This window comes from Ilyonectria robusta, assembly GCF_021365365.1.
Source record: "Ilyonectria robusta strain PMI_751 chromosome Unknown BGZ61scaffold_18, whole genome shotgun sequence".
NCBI lineage: Eukaryota > Fungi > Ascomycota > Sordariomycetes > Hypocreales > Nectriaceae > Ilyonectria > Ilyonectria robusta.
In genome coordinates, this window is record NW_025764452.1 from 478,753 (window position 1) to 502,586 (window position 23,834).

General features: G+C 51.7%; 9 protein-coding genes across 9 annotated transcripts; 6 read left to right on the forward strand and 3 right to left on the reverse strand.

The window, feature by feature from the left end:
• Positions 1-2,662: 2,662 nt before the first annotated feature.
• On the forward strand, positions 2,663-3,415 carry BGZ61DRAFT_535704 (amidase signature domain-containing protein; the record flags this gene model as incomplete). Its single annotated transcript, XM_046254299.1, has 3 exons — positions 2,663-2,929; positions 2,987-3,319; positions 3,371-3,415. The coding sequence occupies 3 exons, from the start codon at positions 2,663-2,665 to the stop codon at positions 3,413-3,415; spliced, it is 645 nt and encodes a 214-aa protein (XP_046100745.1).
• A 30-nt stretch (positions 3,416-3,445) lies between these two features.
• BGZ61DRAFT_590859 (uncharacterized protein) lies at positions 3,446-6,486 on the forward strand (the record flags this gene model as incomplete). The annotated part of the gene is made up of 4 exons (XM_046256651.1): positions 3,446-3,500; positions 3,554-3,673; positions 3,753-4,007; positions 5,434-6,486. 4 exons carry the CDS (start codon positions 3,446-3,448, stop codon positions 6,357-6,359), a joined length of 1,356 nt encoding a protein of 451 aa, XP_046100746.1. The 3' UTR covers positions 6,360-6,486.
• Positions 6,487-7,794: 1,308 nt separating this feature from the next.
• On the forward strand, positions 7,795-9,655 carry BGZ61DRAFT_481353 (uncharacterized protein; the record flags this gene model as incomplete). Its single annotated transcript, XM_046249281.1, has 5 exons — positions 7,795-7,875; positions 7,932-8,273; positions 8,323-8,961; positions 9,069-9,590; positions 9,635-9,655. 5 exons carry the CDS (start codon positions 7,795-7,797, stop codon positions 9,653-9,655), a joined length of 1,605 nt encoding a protein of 534 aa, XP_046100747.1.
• Positions 9,656-10,063: 408 nt separating this feature from the next.
• Positions 10,064-11,641, reverse strand: BGZ61DRAFT_457031 (uncharacterized protein). Its single transcript, XM_046246596.1, has 7 exons — positions 11,410-11,641; positions 11,257-11,344; positions 11,023-11,160; positions 10,798-10,956; positions 10,641-10,743; positions 10,425-10,588; positions 10,064-10,345 (listed from the first exon to the last, which is right to left on the reverse strand). Exons 1-7 carry the CDS (start codon positions 11,510-11,512, stop codon positions 10,243-10,245), a joined length of 858 nt encoding a protein of 285 aa, XP_046100748.1. The 5' UTR covers positions 11,513-11,641; the 3' UTR covers positions 10,064-10,242.
• Positions 11,642-12,045: 404 nt separating this feature from the next.
• Positions 12,046-12,589, forward strand: BGZ61DRAFT_457034 (uncharacterized protein). Its single transcript, XM_046246597.1, has one exon. The coding sequence runs from the start codon at positions 12,313-12,315 to the stop codon at positions 12,529-12,531; it is 219 nt and encodes a 72-aa protein (XP_046100749.1). The 5' UTR covers positions 12,046-12,312; the 3' UTR covers positions 12,532-12,589.
• Positions 12,590-13,256: 667 nt separating this feature from the next.
• Positions 13,257-15,065, forward strand: BGZ61DRAFT_457036 (uncharacterized protein). The gene is made up of 10 exons (XM_046246598.1): positions 13,257-13,412; positions 13,466-13,491; positions 13,547-13,590; positions 13,640-13,813; positions 13,863-13,892; positions 13,951-14,046; positions 14,100-14,114; positions 14,167-14,545; positions 14,597-14,669; positions 14,722-15,065. Exons 1-10 carry the CDS (start codon positions 13,296-13,298, stop codon positions 14,923-14,925), a joined length of 1,158 nt encoding a protein of 385 aa, XP_046100750.1. The 5' UTR covers positions 13,257-13,295; the 3' UTR covers positions 14,926-15,065.
• Positions 15,066-15,289: 224 nt separating this feature from the next.
• Positions 15,290-16,600, reverse strand: BGZ61DRAFT_496530 (pyridoxal phosphate-dependent transferase; the record flags this gene model as incomplete). The annotated part of the gene is made up of 1 exon (XM_046251029.1): positions 15,290-16,600. One exon carries the CDS (start codon positions 16,598-16,600, stop codon positions 15,290-15,292), a length of 1,311 nt encoding a protein of 436 aa, XP_046100751.1.
• Positions 16,601-17,385: 785 nt separating this feature from the next.
• Positions 17,386-19,076, reverse strand: BGZ61DRAFT_535710 (general substrate transporter; the record flags this gene model as incomplete). The annotated part of the gene is made up of 3 exons (XM_046254300.1): positions 17,386-18,688; positions 18,749-18,811; positions 18,871-19,076. The coding sequence occupies 3 exons, from the start codon at positions 19,074-19,076 to the stop codon at positions 17,386-17,388; spliced, it is 1,572 nt and encodes a 523-aa protein (XP_046100752.1).
• A 730-nt stretch (positions 19,077-19,806) lies between these two features.
• BGZ61DRAFT_496532 (uncharacterized protein) lies at positions 19,807-21,654 on the forward strand (the record flags this gene model as incomplete). Its single annotated transcript, XM_046251030.1, has 2 exons — positions 19,807-20,115; positions 20,206-21,654. The coding sequence occupies 2 exons, from the start codon at positions 19,807-19,809 to the stop codon at positions 21,652-21,654; spliced, it is 1,758 nt and encodes a 585-aa protein (XP_046100753.1).
• Between the last annotated feature and the right edge of the window lie 2,180 nt (positions 21,655-23,834).

Here is a 23,834-nt window from a genome sequence, read left to right on the forward strand (position 1 = left end):
TCTTTTGCGACGCTTGCGACGCTTGCGATTTGAGTGGCCTGAGTTGGGGGTACGGCTTCTTTCCACACCAAAATCTGGTGCGGTGTGGCGGACATAATGGTTGACAATTGGCCTTTCCATCTTCCGCATTGATTTTCTCATCCTTTTGCGGAACTCTTTAAAATCTTCGGAATGGGCAGAAAAGGAAGTGATGAGGCCATTAATAGCAGGCTGAAGAGATTTCCCGAGGTCTCTAACTGCTCCTTTCGACTCAGAATGTCTGAGAATACATGAGCCAACTTCATCATTGATCGAGGTATAGTGCATTCTTACCCAGCATGATTTCGGCGGAGCATAGCGATCGCGATGGCAAGATTGAGTGAAGATTTTGCGTGCTCAACTGACTGAAAATGGTCTTGGATCTTTTCAGCGTCAATGACGAAGCGAAGTCGGCGGCCGAATCTCCTTAACTTCAACCACCGCCTACCCTGCCTGTAGTCTGCTTCTTCTTGGTCGAATTTTTGGAGCATACTTTCAGCGTCCTCGGTGATGCTTCGTAGGTGCGAATGGCATACGGAGACTAAGCTTCGTTGCCGCACCTCGATGATAAGATCGTCACCAAGGAGCGACTCTTTGGATAGCTTATCGACTTCGGTTTGAATCTAGATCACTTTGTTAGATGGATGAATAACTCGAGATTGCGAACGATGGCATACATGAACAAGACTGTCCAACGCAAAGATATAACTTTGCCATTCCTTTTGAGCATTCTTGATCTTGGATGCATACTCTTTAAGTTTCTTGACAACCCCAAGTAAAGCAAAACAGCTTGCGGTGAAGCCAACGGGCTCCATGTTGAATGGAACAAAGAAGTGTTGAAGAACGTATAGTTTGCCTTAATAACTGCCGAGCAACAAGCTGCAAGAAGGGAGAATAAGCATGCTTCATATATGGTTGGTCCATCTTGTATGACTGATGGTGTGCGCGATTTTGACCACCATTTGTCTGGATGTGAGAGGAGTATGGTCCATGAATGTCAGCTGCGTTAGCCTTGGTGAATGGGCTGTGCTGGAACGACAGATGCATGGCGCAGTGATGGGCAGCCTAATCGTCGACGTAGTGGTTCGCGGCCAGCAACCCTGCGGCCCAACTGCGCCCCTTGAAGTATCGGTCGATCAGCCACTGTTTGTTTCAGTAAACCGTGTACATGATAACCGTTCTTCGGAGCCTCCGGGTGTGGGTTTTTTTAATGAGCTTCAATTGCGCAGTGAAAACCTTCTCTATATTGAAAACTGAATACTGGCCTATCAATGAGTCGTGATAACTACGTGGGTCTAGACTTGCTGGTACAGGATGGTGAGGCTTATCTGAGAGCGCACTTGGCCAATGAAAATAGGGTCGATCCCCATGTCGATAGACGCCTCACGGGCATGGTGAGGCTAAAAACTGACTCTTCTCGAGCACTCGCAAACCCAAGATCTAGATCTTTTGAATCGCACGGCGCTATGCTTGTTTAACCAAACTATGACCCTTGATATGTCTGGGAGGCTCACACCGCCGCCAAAATCATGGTCAGATGGTCGGTAGAATTACCGTTAGCTATTACCGTTAGCTAGTTCGCCTTGAAATTTCACGGTGTGGTTGTGTTCATGTTCAACAAATCAAATATGACAAGGTGTTGACATGCATGTCTTAACGTAGTATTTGGTAGCAGTCAATTCTACTTTGGGAAGTGTTGGCGGTGGCGTTGCCTGCGTTCACAGCCTGAATAATAATGAGGCGAGCTTGGTTGGGCCACGTCGCATGCTCAAGTACATATTATGCAGCATGCCCTCTCCAACCGCCACGGTTGTGTGGGATCGGCATGGGGAAACACATGGCCTAGCTCTACTGGCCCAAACGCCTCTGTGCCTTAGAGATAATGTATATGACTCTCGAAGTCTACGTGCATACGGCCTCGAGTGACTGGTGAATGCCGGAATTCCGCCCTAATTGACTGGCAAATACTGCATCAATGTCCGGTAAATGCGTCCTTAATTCATTTGTATATATAGCCTAAGTAGCTGATGAATGCTATCCTGACTGGCCAGTAGATGCTACTGTCCACGACGAGTATTCCGGAATAAGACCTCTGATCTCCGATTAGGCGAACCTAACTCCAGGCGGCTGGGTCAGAATGCTTCTTCCACATACACTCCCTTCGACAAATAGAGTTATAAACCATAATACGGAGGCCACTACTTAACCGGTTTATACTTCATTACGTGGTCCAGGACAGAATAGCCCCCTGCCCCAAATCCTCACAGATGTACTTAGCCCCTCAGCTTCCCAACTGCCCCTCGCTCGATGTAGACTGGAACTTCGTGCCTGCCCGTGTTGAGCCGCAAGGTAACAGGCAGGGAAGGCACGCGCTCCCACGCTCGTACGCTCCTGCCCTGCTGCACTGCAACGCTGCAGTGACTCAGTGCCGCAGTACCGCTTCCCCGAGCCTGATCTCTCCTTCCCCCAACCCACCATCCCGATCCCTTCTTTCCCACGGCATCATTCTGTTCTGGCCTCTCTGCTCTCCGCTATGAGAAATCGCGGACTGGCTGCAGTGGCTTTCTTTGCGACAGGAATGTGGTTACTCTCCGACCTTGGTTTCCTGTCCTTCTTTGCTCGTCGTCCTTCGCCAGCCGACGCCATGCCACCGAGCTGCCAACCGAACCTGCTGACGGCTACGGCCACTGAGCTTCGACGCCTTCTGGACGCGGGCGACTGCACGAGCGTCGACCTCGTCAATCTGTACTTCCAGCAGATCGCTGCTCACGACCGCGACGGCATGAAGCTCCACGCCATGATTGCTACTGCCCCCAAGCACATGGTTCTTGCTGAGGCCAGGGCCTTGGACCAGGAGGGGAGAGAGCTGGGTCCGAGCACGAGGCTCCATGGAATCCCCATTATCCTCAAGGTCCGATGTAACTTGATGACGGTTCTGGGATGCTGATTTGCTTATTCTTCCGCACAGGACTTGATCTGTTCTCCCTCCTTTGGCACTGAGGCAGATGGTTTGATAGTGCAGCCGGCAATACGCGCAGCGCTCTACGGCATGAAAGGTACGGTTGGCGCCGTCAACATGTTCGGCACCCAGTCTGGAGGTGCTGCTTGGGACAGCGCCGGCCCGATGGCAAAGTCAGTTGAGGACTGTGCCGACGTCAGGGAAGTTCTCCTTCCCGGAAGGGACTTCCACTCCTGTCTCGGCCGCTCGTGGAAGGGCATCCGAATTGCGCTTCTGAACTACGAACAGTGGCAGTTCGATGACGAGGAGTGCATAAAAACCCCGGTTTTTGACCAGGAGCATGTGAGCGTCGTGTTTGAGCTCCTTTCCAGGCTACCGCTGACCAACTTGCAGAAACGGGATATCAGCCACGCCATGAAGGCAATCGAAAGTCTTTGAGGCAAGGTGGTCTATGATGCTCCGTTGATGATGCTCGACGATGTCGTTAAGACATACAAGACGGCCGAGATGGGCACCATCTCACGTAGGTGTCAGTTCCCGTGCCCCCATCTACCCAACTGCTGATTCCCATTTCAGGACACCAACTCAGCTTCGTCATCAAGAGATATCTCGCCTTGTTTGACAACCCGCAGTGGCGCACTTTGGAGGATGTGGTTGAGTTCAACAGGAGACATGCCGACATTGAATTGCCTCCAGGTATGAGCTGGTATTTCCCTTCTGAGCTCGAGTGTTGAGCTAACTTTTTACTTTTTTTTTTAAGAACAACCCAGCTAAGAAGTGCTTGAGAACGGGCTCAAGAATAACACCACCGATGAGGAGTATCACAGATCCTTAGATTATTTACGACGGAGCGTGCGGGAGACGATGGAGAAGCTCTGGGCGGAAACCGGGACGGACGTCATCATGGCCTCGGGCGAGTCGAACTTGACGACCACCGCTGCAGCGGCAGGTTACCCCATCGCCAGTGTCCCTCTGGGATTTTCCACCTTCAACGGTAGACCGTATGGCTTAGAGATTGTTGCCAGAAATGGTGCGGAGGATTCGCTGATGCCCGGCGTCCTCCACCCCTGCTGGAGAAGTGAATGTCACGCATGTAGGCCGAGATAGAGGATGCAAACTTGCCAACTAGATTCATAGCTCCCCTCAAAGCTTTTATTGTTAGGAATTCTGTTCTGCTCTTGGCTCGTCTAAATGGCCGCACGACTTTCCCTTCTTCGGCGAGCGGCTCATTGCCCTACAAGAGTACACGCGGGTTCTGGAGCCGACGAACTTGACAACGCTTTTCTACGATAGACGCAATATGGCCAACTTTTGTGCGACTTGGGCTGCTATTTACTTTGGTGTGCTCACTTTGGTGGCTACGGTGCTGGGGCTAGGGCTTGCGGCTGCTCAGGTTGCTGGGAGTTTCGATACTTCGAGGTGATGAGGGAAACCGAAGCTTTTCCATGAACGAAAGTCTTTCTTTGAGTCCGTTACCGTCGTGCCCTGAATTTATCAAAATCACGTCCTGTCCAACCGCCGCAATTTATTTATAGCTCTCACTCACTGTTCTGACTTTCCTGCTGCGTGTACAGGCGTTGCTTTCCTCTGCCGCCGTACTATACAAATTTGTCCACAGTGCGATGTTCTTCCAACCAACAGCAACCGTTGAGCCAACTGTCGTTGAACCAACCGGGCCTCACTTTGGAGTTTGGATAGACTGCGGGTAATTACTTCATTCTGAGTTCGTTGAAGAGCGTCTTGGTTTCCTCTATCGCGCGAGGGCTGCTACCAGTTGGTAACGTAAGCCAAGCTCTTGCATTTCCTTCCCCGGAGGATGGATAAACGACCTTCAATCCTGCTTCCATCAAGTCTGCGTTGTAGAACGGATAGAGGATTGGTAAGAAATTTGAATCTTGTGGTTTCCCGATGGTCAGCTTGGACGTTTCTGACATAAAGCCATCGATAGAGACAGCCCCGTGTGATTCTCTCCTACAAAACTTTCTATCCCCCAGACTGTCTTCTCATCAGCTCCTTTCTTTCCCAGATTGTGGAGCAGCCAGGCGTGTAAAACGTTGTCGTCTCAAAGTGAAAATGATTTTAGAAATTGCGGGGTGAGCCTGGATCTAGATCTCCTTCACGTCCCTTTGTTGTTGGTGGGCAAGATAATACCTGCCAAGCATGGTGGAGATCTTCACTTTTGCTTGGCCAAGCGGATCAACACCATTCCATTGAGCCGCATGAAAGCCAGTCAGAGTGATCCACAGCAATTACCCCGCACGGAATGACGATGGTTATAAAACGAACTCTCTCCAGATGACGTCGCCAATGGCAGTTCAACCTTTCAATCCCTCACCTACAAAACTACCATCGAGAATACCTCACTCACAGCAACAGTAAACAACCTCACCAATCATGGCTACCGCCGCTGCTTCTCTCAACGTCCCCAGCATCCCATCATCTAACCCCCCCTCAAGGCATTCCAGACACGCACCCCCTGCTGGACTCGTCTGTTTGTCCGCTGAGCTCCAGCTCTACAATCGTCTCCTTCGAGCCGGATGTCAAGGCACCGTTTGATGCCATCCGGTCTCTCTTCGATTATCTCCGGGCCAACCCTGAGAATGCATCCTCCCTCAATGCTACTTATCCCCAGCGCGGAATTTTCAAGACCGCTGCCACACACAATGCTGCTTCTGACCAGAAGTTCACCATCGACTTGTCACCGGCCCGTAATGGTCGAATTCCGGAGGATCTGCGGAACGCCCTAGCTGCAGCCGGATTTAACGACGTGTTGGACTTCTTTGACGCTGTCAACGACACCTACGTCATGCCTATTCTGTCTGCCTTATCTGAACTTGCCGGCGCTGATCTCCACAAAGTCCATAAGCGCGGCAATATCAACTACCGTCTGTGCGACTACAATCCGGATACTGCAGACCCCAAGAGCGACAATGGTTGCGGTGCCCATACTGACTACGGCACCTGTAGCATCATTTTCCAAGATGGAACACCAGGACTGGAAATGGAGGATTCAGAGCGACCTGGAGTCTGGGTCCCCGTGCCTGCAGATGCCACCGTCGTCCTCGCTGGTTGGTGCGCTGTCATTCTTAGCGGCGGCTGTATCAAAGCAACCCGTCACCGGGTCAGGAGGATTCCTGGCGTGCGCAGACTCAGTGCCGTTCTCTTTGTGGCTCCGGATCTTGATATCAACCTACAGCCCCTGGAGGGCGTGAAGGTTGCCCGGCCCTTCTCGGAGAAAGTCATGACCTGTGAGGTTAACGTTGGATGGTTCAAGGAGGTCATGGGAAAGAAGTGGAGACGCCGCGAAGGTAACGAAGAGTTGGAAGAAGGGGAAGACACAGCAACACAAGATAGTGACATTGAGAAGGTGATCTGGCGTTGATAGCGCTATGCAGGATCTTTGGATACGATCTCCCGGGGGCATCGAAGCCAATGATGACACTCTGGCCCGAAATAGTCCTCAATGAGACCTAACACGTACGCTCTCGCATCCCTAGCCTACCATATATTTCTCCCGTAGTGTAGAATCAAGGCACAGTAGTTCGAAATTACTAAAAGCCCAGGGTTTTTGACTGACAGCAAGCCAGTAAATTCTAGTGTCGCCTGGCGATGTTGAGGGAGCATAAGTATACAAAGAAGTGACTTTTAGCCACCTTTGGAATTCTTACCTTGTGTCCCAACTCGTCACTTGCGAGACAGATGTTAATTTCCTGGTAAAAATATGGTGGATATAGTAGATCTATTACTAGTTTCAACAAATTCCGTTTAACAACATAGATTTACTGTTTGTCTACTGTTTGAGAATACTGCATGGCTTTGGTCTATCTGATGATATTGAGCAGAGCTAAAAAACATCAAATTGTTGTAAGTTCTAGGATCTTACTAGTGTGGTACGCGACGAGGGGTTGACAACCGTAACAACTCACTCAACTGGCTCAGCTAGCGTCTACTATCCGCCCCCTGTACTTACCGATTCCGTAGGGATTCTGAGGGTTGATTTGGGGATGTCCAACGAGAATACAGGGTACGTAAAGTGGGGATATAGAGACGCTAGCTGAGCCAGTTGAGCGAGTTGTTACGGTAGAGAATATGTGGATTCACTATTTCGTACGACAAAGTCACAATCCTTTGTTGGGTCTACTCAAGCACTATGCAAAAGCTATTACACCACTACTCATTGGTGGGTTTTAATACTAGATTTGAAATGAGAGAGTGTTGAGGGAGTATGAATGTTTGAGTCTCTAGCTCAAGTATATTCAGTTTTTTGAAGTCTAGGATGCTGTGGGAGAAATGGAAAAGAGCGGTCGCACATTTGCGACTATGCAGGGCTTGATCCTGCTTATTTAGTGGCGGTTGATGGCGTCTTGGCAAGTCCTGCTTTTCGAAAGAAGGCTCTGTAAGCGCGCTGAGAAATGCACATCAAGCCAATGGCTCGGGATTTATAGCGCCGCATACGTGGGAAAAGCATTTCCCCCCTTCCTCCCTTATCATCTTGCCCGTAATAATTGGCCAGTCAAGCTAGGGCTCGGCTGCACTTGCCAAATATAACTTGCGGCTGATCTCAGAGGCTTGGGACTGATCTCAGAGCCTCGTGCTATAATTAGAACCTTCCTACTCCTTAGGTACTTATATTCGATCTCTTGCCTCCCCTTGTACTGCTAAAACTTGGAGCTTTCACTCATAGTATCCTCACGTGTTCATTTCTTACCCTTTACTTGGGGACAGTACACCTTCTTTCTAGCTTTGTATTTGCGCACTTTCGCTGATTTTGACAACTCGGAGGCGAATCACGGCAAGGCAGCTGTACGCACGAATCCATGGGCTCCAATTGCAGCCGCTGCTCTCGCTCGGCGCAGCACGAGGTTCCTGAGCCATATGGCGATGTCGCAGGTCCTGGTGTAAGTATCACCATCTTTCTGTCCCAATAGCCATTGTCACAATGGGCTCATCGCAGATTTGTCCCATGATTTCTACCTATTTGCGACACCCGGATCTGACTGGCCAGAAGGTTCTTGCCGGGTTTTTGGGAACAGCATGGCTCGTTGTCGTCCTCGTTGCCTTGCACTACCTAGTTGCCTTTGATCCAGAAGAGGATCCATTTCTGCCACGGCACAAGGATTTCAACTGGAAAGCAAACCCGATTGACGTGCTTGCCAAGGCGTCCATCAGTAAAATGCACAAGATTTTCTCCCGTCTCAAGGTCGTTAGATTCATCACGGGCCCCGTCCGCTCCCAGGACGTCGGGATTGTCGAAACACCAAATCAACCCCCGCGATGGATCCATGCATTTGAGAAGGTAAATTGAAGAGAATAATTGATTATGGCGTTTCTGACAGGCATCCCAGTCAATACTGAGCATGTGTGACATTCAGATCCTTACTGGCCTTGGTATACTTATCAGTGGCTATGCCGACCTTTGTAATGGCATCTCTTCATACCATTTCCAATTAATTGGGCAGCTTGCATGGTTTTCTAATGTAACCCATATTGCGAGTCTTACAGTACTGCGCAGGTACCTCCACCGTCGTCGAGTCGAGAAGTGGACCAGACTTGTCCTCATGTTCATCTTATCAACCATGCTCATCGCAGCTATGGGCCCAACCCTGTTCTTCAATTGGGTAAACGATGAAGAGGGATCCGCAAGCCTCCCGGGCTCATTTGCGAGATGCTTTTATAACACAAGCCGATCGATCAAGTGGCTCGAGGCTGATAATTCAAAGTTTGGACTGCCAGGTACCACCGCATTTCAATCGGGCATAATGTCTATGCTGCTTTTGATTTTGAGCTTGGGAAGTCGAACGATTAAGCTGCAGTATTCACTCTCTCATCGGGTCAAAAGTTGGCGAACGGCGTTGAGCAATGGATGGCGCCGGCTTCTTGAGATCGCATTGGGCAGATTCAAGGGCAATGCGCCGAATGCGCCTGCAAACCTGATGTTAAAATTCATGGTTTACTTCAACATTGCCATTCTAGTAACGATCAGGGTATATTCTGATCTTCTTACATCCACTCTGTCAGATGTGAGCGCCTCTTTGTTTCTGTTCTCTGGCATACCGGTGCAATGAACCGTTAGCTGATCTATATTTGCAAGGTTTACTGGTTACTTGTTTCAGTCATTTGGGGCACGTTGAAGCTGTCCATGACGAAATCTTCAGTCCATATAAACGAAGATAGCTGGACCTTCGGACAGATTTTGCCTGCCTTTCTTCTCATTGGGCCAGTTATTGCAACCGTTATGGTTTTCCACGATCCCAAACTCGCCTCTGGTTCCGATTCCGAAATCGCCCCTACTGATTCCAATTCTTCCCGAGACTCCTGTTCCAACCTCACCTCGAGCCACGACCCCAATTTTAGTTTCCGTCCGGACTCGGATCTCGAGGCACAGACAAACGCAACCCAATCGAGTACTGCCGAATTAAGCCGGCCCCGAGACTACAACGAAAACAGAGAATCCATGGCGTCCGGCCAAGATCAATACCAAATCAATGAATCTTCCGCGAGAGGAGAGGTCTATCTGAACATTGGATCGATTATCAGCCGAGATTATTATACTGATGCTGATTGCCATTGGATCTCGCCAGCAATTACTCTTGCCTGTCTCCAAATCATCATAGTAACTGTATTAATGTTTTTGGATCTTGTTTTGGCAAAGGCTAGTGCAGTACTGGTACTGGCTAACTACGCTTTGATGATCTTTGTTTATTTTCCCTTCGGTTGTGTTCTTTTCATCTTTATTTGCAACTTCGCACGCCATATTAAACATCATCGATTGAAACGGTACTTGACATTCGGAATCTCGTTTCTAATGTATGCGATACTTGGCATGTACTCATTGTACCCTGTGTGGAGCGCGTACAGTCAATTTGCTATTCTTATGCCGATTCCTGTCTTCATTGACACAGTCATGTTCAGTTGGATGATGCTGGTCGGTGTATTTATATTTTGCGATTTGGTATACCTATTTTATTCGGCGTTTAGTAGACTGAAAGAGTCTATGATGGAACTATGTAATGGCTTCGGCTTCAGATAACCCTTTGGCTTGCTATGCCAACATCTAAAAGCACCAATAATCGAAAATCTTCAAGGCTGGTATGATGGTCTGTCCCCGGCCTGATCTACACTAAAGTGGATCTCCCAGAAACAAATAAAACATTTATGATATTATATGAAATCCAGGGGGAACCCCCTCATCATAGGCTTTCTATTTCTATTATCATTTCTTTACTTTCCGTGGCTTTATGTATAGTCCTTGCATGCCAATCTGATTACTGGGCCCATTTCTCAAACAGGGTTTGAAGGCGGGCGCCCTCAGTATCAGCAACCTCGGAGAAACCTCGTACTGACCCGAAAGGATGGTATGGAAAGGGTCTGAGGGACTCACATTAGTTGTGCCAATTCTATCAAGTCTAGGACGAAAAGAAGGTTGTCACGGAAGAGTCGAACTTACCCGTATTCTGGGACCCAGGTAATGGTATCGTTGGATTTCTGAGCCTCGATACACTCTTTCCAGAAATTTTCGAAGAATGCTCTCTCCGGGGCGAATGCCTCATTCGTTGGATCAGGGCACTGCGACGACTGGGTTGTGCCCATGCGTGCGTGAATGTGGGACACCTAGCATACACATCGTCAGTAGGAATGTAAATAATCGGTATACTTGACTTACGTGAGGAATGATGGCTTTAAGAATGGCCATATCCTCCTCTCCTTGATCGAGGAGGCGCTCACATACGACAACCCAATGGGAGATGTCGGCCGTAATCCGCAATCTTATTTTTGCATTAGCGATCTAGTCTCCATCATTTGAAGAGGGGAGAGAATACTTGGGGACTCTGCTCAAGACGTATAATGCCGCATATGGGTTGAACATGGAGCGTAGCCTGTGTGTCTCATGGCGAATCTTTCCCTCAAGTCCCAGCTCGGCGTCGACTTCTAGTGTACCCTTGTAAAACTCGACTGATTGGTCTAGGGTCCAATGGTCGCTATAAAATAAGTTAATGTCTGGTCTTGACACATGATGGTGGAGTGGCTGAGATGGGTTTACGTACCTTCCAGATTGAGCGTTGTAATTGATGGGTCTCAAGATCTGGGCGTTTTGGAGCTGTTCTTTGTAATGACCAAGGACCACCTGGGGGGTTAGCCCCGTAGGCTTAGGTCCCCTGTATCCTGGCCATGCTGTGTGGATGCTAGATTATGGTTAGGTTCACGATGTAATGGGAGGTTGAGACATGTCATTATTGGAAGTAGCATGTCTTTGCATATGATATTGATGCCCGACTCACAGAGCACTGATCTCGAGACCTGCGTCGTCACAGATGCGGCGGACAGTGGGCAGGTCAGGCAGAGGTTCGAAATCAATCTCGACTCCGGCTATTGTGGAAAGACGCTACACTTTAGCTCTTGAACAGTGAAGATGGTGAGGATAGAGCGTATACCATAGCCCTGCTGCTTCAAGGTAGGAAACCACTTCTTCCAATGGTCATAGTTGGGGCCAGGTTCGATGCCCCACACGGTGCGGAAACGCAAGACACGAACCATGATGGTGATGAGGGATGAGAAGATCGTAAAAACGGAAAACTGAATATTTGCAACGAGGAATCAAACAACTGCCACCTGTAAGTTGAGGAACGTGGCTCTGCTTTCTACCCCCAGAAAAATCAAGGCCTCCGAGCCTAGGCCGACATCCGAACCTGAGCCGCTGACTGATGGCGGGAAATCAGATCTGCAGGCTCGGAAAAAGATGCCCTAAATAGAAAACTTGCCTAATTAGACGAGCTGCCTCATCTAGGCGCATCCGGGTGCATCTGGGCGCATCCAATGCTAGCCGTAAATCAGCTTTTCGGGAAACATTTCGACTGCAAGGTGCAATTGCTTCACATGATGATGAGGAAGTAAGTGGAGAGGCTCGGCGTCAAGTCCGATGAGGGCCGGAGAAGCAAATATCCTAGAATTCTTTCCATTTACGCGGAGGTAAGCGGGCGGTTTACCCCTCTTTTGCACTGTTTTTTCTCGGACTTTTGTGAGTATGCCGATGTCATTCCTGTGTGGTCTTGGACTGACTGCTCACCTGTTCACCTGCTCACCGAGAGGTCGTGTCTGTCAGTCTTGCATGCACTGCCGCAACATGCCTAATTGGGGAATTAGTCCCCGGGGAGACGAGTACCTGACTAGGTCGGGGAGTAATTAGCACGCGTTTTCAAGCCCAAGCCTGGCAAAGAGCGTCACTAACAGGCCTTCCACTGCCAAGTGGGCCATGGCAAAGTGAGTAGGCGGCCCACTCTGCTGCGCCAACCCAGGCCCTTACTCCGCGTCCAGATGTCACAGCCAGTGAGACGTGGATGACACCTGGGGATGCTGGAGTATCCGAGAAACGCGACGACAAGAGATCCATTCGACCGTCGCACCTTTACACCACCACCTTTAGCCATGTGTGGATCAATCTCTCCATGGTCAGCGGAATTGACCAGTTGGGAGAAGTCGCCGGGCAACAATACCGGAAGTGGCGGAAGTGGGGGGCTGTGAGGGTATCACGATTGCGGAAGCTTGGGGAAGCATAGCGAGCAGGTTTGGTGTTTGTAAAGTCAACGACTTGGGACGAGAAACATTTATTAAAGCTCAATAAAAATCAAGAAAATTCTCACCGAAAATTGGCAAGCGATAAGTTCATTTTGCTTCATTCTGAGAAGCCTTTTGGTGTCTGGCTCGCACTCGGCTTCGAGTTCGCTCTTGTAAGACTTTGAGCGGGGTAATGACAGCCAAGCAATACTGCAACCCAATAATGTCACTGTAGACGGACATTTCAAGAAGGTGCGGATTTCCATTGCCGGATGAGTTCTAATTTACCAATTTAACCACTTGCCAAGGTCATGTCCATCGAATCATTGCGTTTTTGGCACCGCTCCCATAAGTGTGCCGCCCTTGACTCGTCACTGATGCCTCCTCAAATGGTCATTCCCCCTTGAAATCACCCACGCCAATACCACCTCTACTCGAAAACAGCCACCCACTCCCGTCTGAACATCTCTCCCCATTTGTCAGATATCTCATCTAGCTCGTCTCCCGCAGATTCTACGAACCGCCACCCCCGCAGCAACCCCACCTTTGGCCTTGCTTGATCTAATCTGGAAAGAGTTCCCCGAGTGCTCCCAGGCCTTCTCGCCGGCATATTGCGTTGGCTGACCTTCCCCGCAATGGGAGGCCGAGCAATGTCCGAATGGCTACTGCAGGACATAAAGGCAGTTCAAGGAATGTCAGAATAGGTAACATTTCTCCCTCGATTACTCTTACCTCTATTGAACCCTCGCCAGACCCTTGATCCACAATGGCGTCCCAAACGATGAAGGCTGTCAACTACCATGGACCTTTCCAAGTGAAGGTCCAGGAGATTGCGAAGCCCACTATTGAGCATCCTGACGATGTTATTGTCAAGGTTACGACTGTGAGTTAATGCCCTGCAAGTGTACACAGTTTGAAAGCTGACAGAATATCTAGTCGGCCATCTGTGGCTCTGACCTCCAGTAAGTGGAATGCACAAGAAAATGAGATGCAAGAGCCAGACTCATCAGGATGTAGCATGTACGAGGGCAGGACCGCGGCTGAGCCTGGCATCACTTTCGGTAAGCGATCAGTCAGACGATGCAATATGACCACACTGACAATTTCAAGGCCACGAGAACATGGGAATTATTGAGGAGTTGGGCGAGGGCGTCACCCTATTGAAGAAGGGTGACCGCGTCGTCATGCCCTTTAACGTTGCCGATGGCCGCTGCCGAAACTGCGAGGAGGGCAAGACTGCCTTCTGCACTGGCGTTAACCCCGGATTTGCTGGCGGTGCTTACGGTAAGCTTTCTGCCAAGTGAGACGCTTCTCAAAGCTGACAGTTTGATAGGATATGTTGCTATGGGTCCTTACCGTGGAGGTACTTTAGTCCGCTCTCTTTCAGCCCTCGACATCTGGATGCTAACATGTCATTCAAGGCCAGGCCCAGTACATCCGAATTCCTTATGCCGACTTTAACGCTCTTAAGCTGCCGCCTGGCAAGGAGTTTGAGTCTGATTTTATCCTTCTCGCAGGTTAGTACACTACTTGCTGCAATCTAGATTATGAATACTGACAAGTCCTTCAGATATTTTCCCTACCGGTATGGATATTCCCCCTTCTATGCATGCAAATACAGAGTCTAATTTTGGCAGGCTGGCACGGTGTTGAGATCTCTGGCTTCCAGTCAGGAGAGAGCATTGCCGTCTTCGGCGCGGGCCCTGTTGGTCTGATGGCTGCTTACTCTGCTGAATTGCGTGGTGCCTCGCGCGTCTTCGTCGTCGACCGCGTCCCCGAGAGGTTGGCGGCTGCCAAGAAGATTGGATGCATCCCCATCGACTTTTCCAAGGGCGATGCCGTCGACCAAATTATCGAGCTCAACGGTGGAATGGTTGACCGTTCAGTCGATGCTGTTGGTTACCAGGCTGTTTCTAAAGATGGCTCCAACGAAGTGCCCAATATTGTTCTCGAGAACATGATCAAGGTCACAAGGGCATGCGGTGGACTCGGTATTCCCGGACTCTATGTTCCTAGGTTGGTGGCTCTGTCTCAATACAATACAATACTAACTATGAACCTCTCTAGCGACCCTGGTGCTCCCGACGCCACCTCGGCCAAGGGAATGATCAGCCTCAGCTTCGGAAAGCTCTTTGAGAAGGTAGGTGGCCTATTCGCCATGATAAATATCGCATCCTGACCAGCTGTTATAGGGCCTCTCCATCGGCTGCGGCCAGTGCAATGTCAAGTCTTATAATAGGTACCTGCGAGATTTGATTATTTCGGGGAAGGCCAAGCCCAGCTTTGTTGTGTCCCACGAGATCAACATTGAAGATGCGGAAGTTGCGTACGAGAAGTTTGACAAGAGAATTGATGGTTATACCAAGGTTCTCATCCACCCCAACGGCGGATTCTAGGATGGGATGTCTAAGTAAATGGGATGGTATTCAAGACTGTGAAAAGGTTTAGGAGGGGTTGGCGGGCTGCGACAAGTACCACCTGTATATTTAGGGGCGTTGAGAAAGTCTAAGATAGTCAAAGGAAACTAAATTGCACGATGCAAGCAATGAAAGGGAATTGCTAAAACGAACTGCCTATAAATGAAGTTGAAACCGAATACTTCAAGTGCTTGCGGAGACCAGACTCATGTGACAGCGAATGCTGTAGTGTTGGTAGATGTGTCATGTCTATTTCTTTCACCTATTTACTGATGTCTATATCTGCAGATCGAATACCAAGTTCGTTTATACACCGGATTTCTTCTATTATTTGCTTATAGCTTCACTTGGAAAGGACGAAGCTAAAAGCTTCATCGAGAATCTTCAAACCCTCCTCAATCTCCTCCGCAGTGACGGTAACAGAGGGAGCAAGCCGGAACACTCCACCCATTCCGGGAAGATTGACAACATTGCACGAAAGACCCAAGTCCATGGCCTTGTCCGAGACAAGCTGTCCGAGATCAGATCCGGGCGCCTTCGTCTTGGCATCCGAGATGATCTCGATTCCCTGGAGAAGTCCGCGGCCACGGACGTCACCGATGCACCAATACTTCTCCTGGAGCTTCAACAAACCGGCTCGGAGTTGGGCACCTCGCTCGGCAGCGCGCTGGCAAATGTTGTCGCGCTCGACAATCTCGAGGACCTTGTTTCCGACAGCAGCCGTCAAAGGGTCGTTGAGATGGGTGGTGAGCCACAAGAAACCAGCCTCTCTGCAGCCAGTCTCGATCTCGGCGGTGGTTGAGACCGAAGCCAATGGAAGACCGCATCCAAGAGTCTTGGATAAGCAAAGGATATCAGGAACGATGCCTTCGTGCTCAAAGGCGAACATCTGACCGGTGCGGCCGACGCCAGTCTGGGCCTCGTCCATGATAATAAGCATTCCGCGCTTCTTGCACTCCTCAGCCATCCGCTTCAGGTATCCCACGGGGAGATCGAGGATGCCTCCGGTGCTGAGAATAGGCTCCATGATGAAGGCAGCGAGCGAGCCAACGCTCTGTCGGTCAATCATCGCCCAGCCAAACTCAATTTCAGTCTCCCAGTCGTAGGAGCCATCTGCCTTTCGGAAAGGTGAGCGGAAGGCATAAGGCGCGGGGAAGGCGAGCTGGCCGGGCATAGTAGGACCGCCATTTCGTCGGCCCGCAGAGAAGGTTGCGGAGCCAGAACCCTGGGTCAAGCCGTGGTAACTAGCGGAGAAGGCGATGATCTCGAACTTGCCGGTGTGGCACTTGGCCATCTTGATGGCGGCTTCTGTAGTCTCTGACCCAGTGTTGAGGAAGAAGGACTTTTGCAGCGGGAACGGGAGGACTCGAGCCAGTCGCTCAGCGAGGTCGACGACGGGGTGGGTGATCATGTTGCTGAGCAAGTGATCAAGCTGGCCGACGTATTTTCTGACAACCTCGACAATCTCGGGATGAGAGTGCCCTAGCAGAGAACTCATCTGACCAGAGGTAAAGTCGAGGATCTGTTTGTTGTTTGCATCGTAAAGACGGGTGCCCTCTGCTCTGGTGATGACGATGGGAGAGAACGGGACGCCCGTGTTCATCATGTACTTGTCGGTCTTGGACCAGAAAGCGGCGTCGGCGTTGGAAGACATGATGGGAAAAGGGATATAAGTCTACAGTGAATGATAAGAGGATGCTGCTCTGTAGAATACAAGGCTGCTTCATGATGATGGCGCGGTGTTATATGTGAAAACCGCCCGCGGAAAACCTGGGCCCATGACGTTTCCCGCGGGATTATTGACTCTCCACAAAACGATAGCCCCAGATGCCATGTAATAATGAGCAAATCAAGGCTAAATGTGGATTTGAGTGTGTGGAAGATAGCGAATATATTCGGGCAGACCTTAGATAGCTACAGGCATAAGCAGCGTTTGGTGGTGGGGTAGCACTTCCTCATGGATTTGTTTACAGACCACATGAGAGGTTGACCAGGCCATCAAATCAAGCCATTAAAAAAACACGCAGGCAATTTTAAAGAGCACTGTGCTCACTTGCTTCACGTATGGATAAACCTATCCTTGACTCTACTAACAAATCTTTATCGACGGAGATCTGGACGGGTGCCAATCAGCAATGTGGGTCAACACCATCAAACGATCCTTTGCCGCGGCAATGAGGGAAAAAGAGGCCGCGGAAAATTCTGATATCCACCCGGGAAGATACCTGTGGGGGTTCTTGTAATGACTAGACTTGAGGCTGAATGCAAGGACGATCAGATATGATTGACATTGATATGGTATACTGAAAAGTGTTAAGCTATTGCCTTAGAACCAGCTATTATTGGCTACGTGGGGTTTTTTTCTGAAAGGTACTGAGTGGTAGGATTAGGTAACTATGAACTCATCTGTCGAGAGGGTTCACTTGTTGAAAGAGATTCCTACAGCTGATATGTGCCCATCCTTCGGGGGGAAATCTTCAGTTGGAACAACCGATCAATCTCATCGTATCGTCGGCCCTTGAGTTCCGGAACGTAGAACCAACTCCAGGTCAACGCAAACAGAGAGAGTCCACCAAAGACAAATCCGACCTTGCCCTTCAGGTTGCCCTCATCGGGATTCACCATGTACGGAATGGCAAAGCTCATGATGATTCCCATGACGGCTTGGGTAGCAGTGGCCAGAGCCATGGTCTTGGCCTTGAGAGCAGTGCTGCTGGCCTCGCCAAGGATGGCAAATGCCATGGCGCCCACGCTGGCGAAGTAGACGAAGGCGTAGATGACGGTGCATGCGGACTGCACCCACTTTGCGGCGCCGCTGGGAACTACGTCCATGATGCCGATGAGGAACAGGAGGGTCGTAAGAGCCACCATGCCACCAATGAAGATCTTGCGACGACCGAATGAGTTGACGACGAACCAACTGGAAATGTTACCAGCCACGCCGCAGGCCGTTACGCCGACGCCCAGGTCGAAGCTGCGAGAGTCGGCCAGACCGGCAAGCTGGAAGAAGTAGGTCGAGTAGCCAAGGACGAAAATAATACCGACGAAGTGCTGGCATACGAAAACACCGATGCTGATCATGGTTCGGGTCAGATCAACGCCCTTGAAACACTGAGCCCACGACGCTTCTTCGGCTCGGCTGGAATCTTCTTCGGCAATCGTCTCCTCCAGACTGGCCAGTTTGGCCTCCGCGTCGACGCCAGCGCCGTACAGCTTGACGATGGATTGCTTGGCCTCCTCTCGCTTACCCTTGCGAGCAAGGTACCAAGGCGTCTCCGGCACGAAGGGCAGTCCGGCGGCAAGGAAGAAAATGAAGAAGAGCTGGGTGGCAAAAGGTCCCCGGTACGCCCAGCGGTCCGTCCGCTCCCCGAAGCCTTTGACGACGCCGTTGGAAATGAGCTGGCCCACGGCGATTCCCAGGTTAACACCGCTGGTAGACAGACCGCGCAGGACGACAGGTGCAATCTCGGACGTTGCCAAGGGGGCCAAGGTGAGATAGAAGCCCAAGCCGAAACCCAGGATCAGCTTTGCGACGAGAAAGGCGGCCCTTGTGGTCGAGAACATTTCGCCGAAGATGCCTCCCGTGATGATGACAAGACCAATGGCAAGCGAGTTCTTTCGGCCGACCTTGTCGCAGACCCAGGAGCAGACGAAGCCTCCGAAGAATTGACCAACGGAGCTGATGATGTTGAAGGCTGACTGCCAGTCAGCCGGCAAGATGGCCACGCCGTCCTCGACATATCTACAACGACCTGCGTTAGCTTCTTACGACTCAATGGCCACGTTTCGGTAGTATGCTTACCCAAAGTCACGGCGGAACGACTCGACGGAAATCATGGCACCATTGATCTGGGCATCAAATCCCCTGTGAGACTTTCTTAGCGCACCGTTCAGGGGACAACCTGACAGGGTATGGAAACTCACCAGCCGACTCCGGCCATGGCCCAGTAGAAAGACCAGAATGCGAGCGCTGGATGGCGGGTGAAAACCTGCTTCATGGTGAGGTCATGCTCAGCTTGGCGGTCCGCGGCCACGGTATCGCTCTTGGGCTCGATGTATTCGGCGGCCGATGCCCGCGGTTCAATGGCATGCCCATCCTTGGCCTCCACGGGGGCAATTGGGGACGCCATGTTGGTGTAGGATGTCGATTATCACGACCAAGTAAAAAGGAAGAAGCCCAGTGTTGTAAGATGCTCAATGCTCGCTATTGAAGCTGAATTGTGCAGATATTCTCCCCGACTCGACGAATTGGGCAAGTCGGGATATATACTTGGTTCCCAGTCGCCGAGTCAGATGGTGTTGCACGAATACTCGGCACTCGCCCGTTCTCGGGACAAGGGGTGGAAACGCCACTCCGGTTAAAGGCAACGCGGTGAGGTAACAGAGCGTCGGGATTGAATGTGGATTGAGAGTCACCAGACAAGCGGCTTGCCAACCCGTTGGCCTGGTCTGGGGATTGTGGGGAATGGGGCAACCGGGGTAATCAGCTCAGTCGATGGGCGTCTGTGGGGAGTTTTACACGAGCTTGTCGGTATTGGGGACAGTCAAAGCGAGTTATGAGCGACATTCCCCGATGATATAGACTGGACTAGTGGCGCCATTGTTCCGGTCCACCCAGCCAACCGGTGAGGCCGAGGTTGCTCTGCTCAGGGCTCATAAGAGCGAGACTCCCCGATGAGCAGTCCAGCCTCCATCCAAGTTACGAGTTCTAGTCTCCATCGATTGTCCGGCCGAGTCTCTCTCACTATCCTTGGTCTCTCACTCTCTTTGGTCTCCCCGCGCTCCGCGTTCTCTCCACGCTCTCCACTCCGCACTAGCAACGCAATTGACGCTCCCCACAGCCGTCCTCCATTCCCCGCCATGCAATCGCCGGACCAGGAAGATTCTGAGCGTCGTCCTGGGAAGCGTCCGGCTGCACGCGGCACGGCCTTCTACCCAAGGAAGAGGGCCAATACCGCGTGTCAAGTGTGTCGAGCGAGGAAGACGAAGTGCGACAATCGGAAGCCGTCATGCTCGTACTGCCTCAGCGTCGGTGCCGCGTGCAATCAATCGCCTGTGGACCTGTCGGCGTTTGATCCGGCGAGCTTGAAGATCCTCGAGCGGCTGGACGACTTGGAGAGATTGATGAAGGAGTCGCAGAACAACGCGCCGACCGAGAATGCACCATCCGTCAACTTCCAACAATCGCCACCTGAGTCGAATGGCGACCATGCTGCAGCTGCAAAGGACTCGGCCATGCTGGCGAACGCTTCGTTCAAGGGCGATCACGAGGTCGAAGACTTATCTCTAAGGAGCATCCTGCCCGAAAAGCTCGAGAGTCTGTTTCAATGGTCGGTATTCCCACGGCAACCGGAACGCCAGATCTTTGCCCGCAGTCCTTTGGATTCGAGTTCTCCCAAGAGCAGCAACCTCGGTGCTCTGCTCGACATAAAACCACAGGGCATCAATGCGCTTCTGGATAATTTCTTCATCCACGTGCATTGCAAGAACCCGATATTCGAAGAGACATCAACTCGACGCGTCGTCACCAACACCCTCCTCGACGGGATCGACTGGTCGCCGAATTCATGTCTGGCTCTACTTATATGTGCTCTTGGCAGCATCGCCACTCCGCTTGGACCGAGCCTAGACACGAAGCCAGATTCAGCGGCCTACATGGAATCTCAAAGCTACTTTGACGCCGCCCAGAGAAGAATCGGATCGCTCCTGTGCAAGTCAGACATCATCGGAGCCCAATGTCTGTTTCTGTCCGGTGTCTACATGTCGTGCATTTTCCAGCCCGTTCTCGCCTGGCGATTCTTCTCCCAAGCGCTGGCCGCGTGCCAAACCCTACCGTTCCTGCAGAGGGCACATCGCGCTGGATCAACAACGCCAGACCTCTCGTCGGAATTCCCCACGCTGCGGGCCGATGAAACGCAGGAGCAGGCCGTATACTGGTCTGCGTGGAAATCCGAGAGGGAGCTGCGGCAGGAACTCGCGCTTCCGGACTTCAACATGCCCCATTCCACAAGTGTTCTATATCCGCCTTTCTTCCCGACTCCGCCCCAGCCTCTGGAATCGATGAAGACGCCCGATTCTGATAGACAGCGTGCGTCTTGGCTATTCTACCTGGCAGAGATCTCGCTGCGAAGACTTTCCAGCAGAGTTTGCAATGCGATTTTAGAGCTACATCGGAGTGCAGCTTCCAATACTGTATTCATCCACGAGTTAACCCAGCTATTACCAGAGTACGAGGCACAGGCGCAACAATGGTCCGACAGCCTTCCTCCAGAGCTTTCCTTCCAAACTCCTCCCGAGAACGATGACGTTTGCGTGTTTGTCCTTCGAGGACACTTTCTCAATTTCTTCGAGACGATATACTGGCCGTTCGTCATGGCGCATCTCGACGGCCTCGAATCCGGAAACCCGATCAACCCGCAAGGACAAGAGATTGCCAAGAAAGGCCTTCAAATACATGTCCGCCGAGTCTCGGTCAACGAGCCGGGGTTTCTGCATCGCCATCACGGCACTGGAGGCATGATCAGGGGATGTATACGGAGCGCCGTGGTATTGCTCGGAGCCGGACTGCTGGGATGCGAAATGCCGCAGGGCTGGCAAGAAGCCACGTTCCAGGTGGTTCAATTGCTAAGTCTCTGGGAGGATGAAGTTCCCGAATTGACGGGCAATAAGGCCTTCCTGCAACAGGTACTCATGGGGCTCGAGAACTAGGGCACATTTGTATTAATGTTTACGATAATGAATGATGACGTACAAAACATCCAGCGGTTTCGCAGGTAACGTGCGAGTAGTTCGGAGCAAATGTCCTGAAGGCCTTTCGGCCTCGATCTTGCTGTACGAACAAGTTTTAACCTCCAGCGGTGAAGAAATGAGGCCTCGTCTCGGGTGGCAGAGGAAAGACACAAACACTTCATGTACGGCACGCCAACCATGTAACTATATGACAAGCCAGTCGACATCAGTCAACACCGGAGCCGTGTTGAAACCCGCCTGATCATAGCTCTGGGCGAAGAGGGCGCTCTTGTAGAGCTTGAGGTGCGCGTGCGGATCCGTAACCTCATCGTCTCCGACTTGTGAAAGCAAGAGGCCCACCCGCCCAACCGGACTTTCAGCCAGGACCACTGCGAACTGGAATTTAGCACCTTTCACGTACATGCGGAGAAACACATTCTTGATGACTCCGCGGTCCTCGTCGTCCCGAGATCTCGTGACGTCCACAACGATGGCCGCCTCGTCGCCGTCGGGTTCGAACTTCGACGCGAGAACTGCCGCCTTGGAGATCTTGACCGCTCCGTCGATCTGGATCTCCCACGTAGAGAGGCTGGGATGGTCTCGCGAGAAAGACGGGATTGGCTGGAGGTTGTAGTCGTTCCGGACCCTCGTAGAGTTGGGCGGCGCGAACGGGAGCATCGTGCCTATCGGACTCTTCTGTTCCCACCAGTCGACCCGGACGCTGGAAATGGTGAGGAAGAAAGCGGCGCCGACTTTTTGGACCACCTCCTGGACGAACGGCAGAGGGTAAGCGCCCAGCACGAGGCCCTGCTTGATGACTTCGTCCTTCTTCTCGTACCAGACGGTGCAGCCGATGGCCGACATGATGGCCTGGGCTCTAGCTACGAGTCTCTGGGCGCTCACCTGCCGCGTGTTTGCCTCGAGCAATATCCCTACTATGCCCGCCCTGTCCTGCGAGGAGGCATTGCGCAGCTTGGCGCGTTGGAAAAACTCCAGCAGTTGTGTGACCTGAGTCGGCCAACCGGCCGTCATGCCCTTGGCCCCTTTTCCAAGCTCGCCACAGTCGGTCGCGCGTTTCGAAATGCGAGGCCCCGAACGTCTCACCGCCGAGGGATTCCCAAACGAGACGGCCCCGTTGGCAGCGGAACTTCCGTCGTTCTGGACGACCGAGTTCAGAAGCGCCAGCATCTCCCCCACGGTGGTCGCGGTGCCCGTGGGGTTCCAGAGCGGCTTCCAATCCCTGGTGACGAGTATCATGTCCGGGCAGAGATGCAGCTCCTGCAGCGTCCACAGGCTCGAGAACCAAGGCGTCGGCTCGCGAGACTCGGGATCCAGCAGTTCCAGGCCACCGACCTCGAGCAGCGCTTTCGAGATGAAGTCCTCCAGGTCCGTCACCGGCTTGTGCAGCAGCCAATCCTGCTGCTTGTTGAAAAAGGCGTCTCGAGTATGGCGACTGTCTCGCGATGAGAGCCTGAGGTGCTGTAGACAGAGCCAATCTACCGCGCATTGCAGGGAACTCAGATCGCCAGGGATGTGGTTCAGCCAGGCTATGCATACGGTCGAGCCCTGGAATATGTCGGCTTGGCGAGTGATTTCCTCGTCCGCAATCTTATTGAGTTCCTCCTCCTCCTGTGACAGAGGAGTGGTCTTGCTCCGGTCCTCTTGGGGGATGGTGAGGAGATCGAACCACAGGTACTCGGTGTCCCACTGTTGCTTGGCCAAGATATCGGGCAGCTCCCGCACGTCGTATATCGTGTTTTGAGGGACCTTCCATTTGACTCCGGGAATGGCCACCGAGGGGGATTTGATCCTCCAGCGGCCCCAGGTGTGACTGATGCATGTGTAGGGTGGACACGATCCGGCCATGGCTACGGTGCATCGTTTCTGTATATCCCAGAGATATCGAGGAGAGTGATGGCGCTGAGTTGCACGTCCACTTGCATTGTGCGCAGGATCAACTAGTTTCGTCCACGATGAGGTAGAGCCTGGCTGGAGCCCCTTGGATTTCTTGTCCGCCCAATACCAGCGCATGTCGTACGAAGCCTGCCTGAACCTCTCCAGACGTTCCACCAGATGAAAATTGTCCATGGGAGGCCCTTCGTATATATTTCGCGTACGAACATCCTCAGGGTCCAGTTTGGAGAACCGACTCTCGAGAT

What these genes read in the sequence shown, in the direction of transcription:
- BGZ61DRAFT_457036 (XM_046246598.1), top strand. Translation starts at nt 13,296, where the DNA reads ATGGCGTCCCAAACGATGAAGGCTGTCAACTACCATGGACCTTTCCAA. An exon ending in ATCTGTGGCTCTGACCTCCA is followed by an intron (nt 13,492 to 13,546) that starts GTAAGTGGAATG and finishes ATCAGGATGTAG; the next exon opens with CATGTACGAGGGCAGGACCG. An exon ending in TGAGCCTGGCATCACTTTCG is followed by an intron (nt 13,591 to 13,639) that starts GTAAGCGATCAG and finishes GACAATTTCAAG; the next exon opens with GCCACGAGAACATGGGAATT.
- BGZ61DRAFT_457031 (XM_046246596.1), bottom strand. Translation starts at nt 11,512, where the DNA reads ATGGTTCGTGTCTTGCGTTTCCGCACCGTGTGGGGCATCGAACCTGGC. An exon ending in CTTGAAGCAGCAGGGCTATG is followed by an intron (nt 11,345 to 11,409) that starts GTATACGCTCTA and finishes TTTCCACAATAG; the next exon opens with CCGGAGTCGAGATTGATTTC. An exon ending in TTAAAGCCATCATTCCTCAC is followed by an intron (nt 10,589 to 10,640) that starts GTAAGTCAAGTA and finishes TGTGTATGCTAG; the next exon opens with GTGTCCCACATTCACGCACG.
- BGZ61DRAFT_457034 (XM_046246597.1), top strand. Translation starts at nt 12,313, where the DNA reads ATGACACCTGGGGATGCTGGAGTATCCGAGAAACGCGACGACAAGAGA.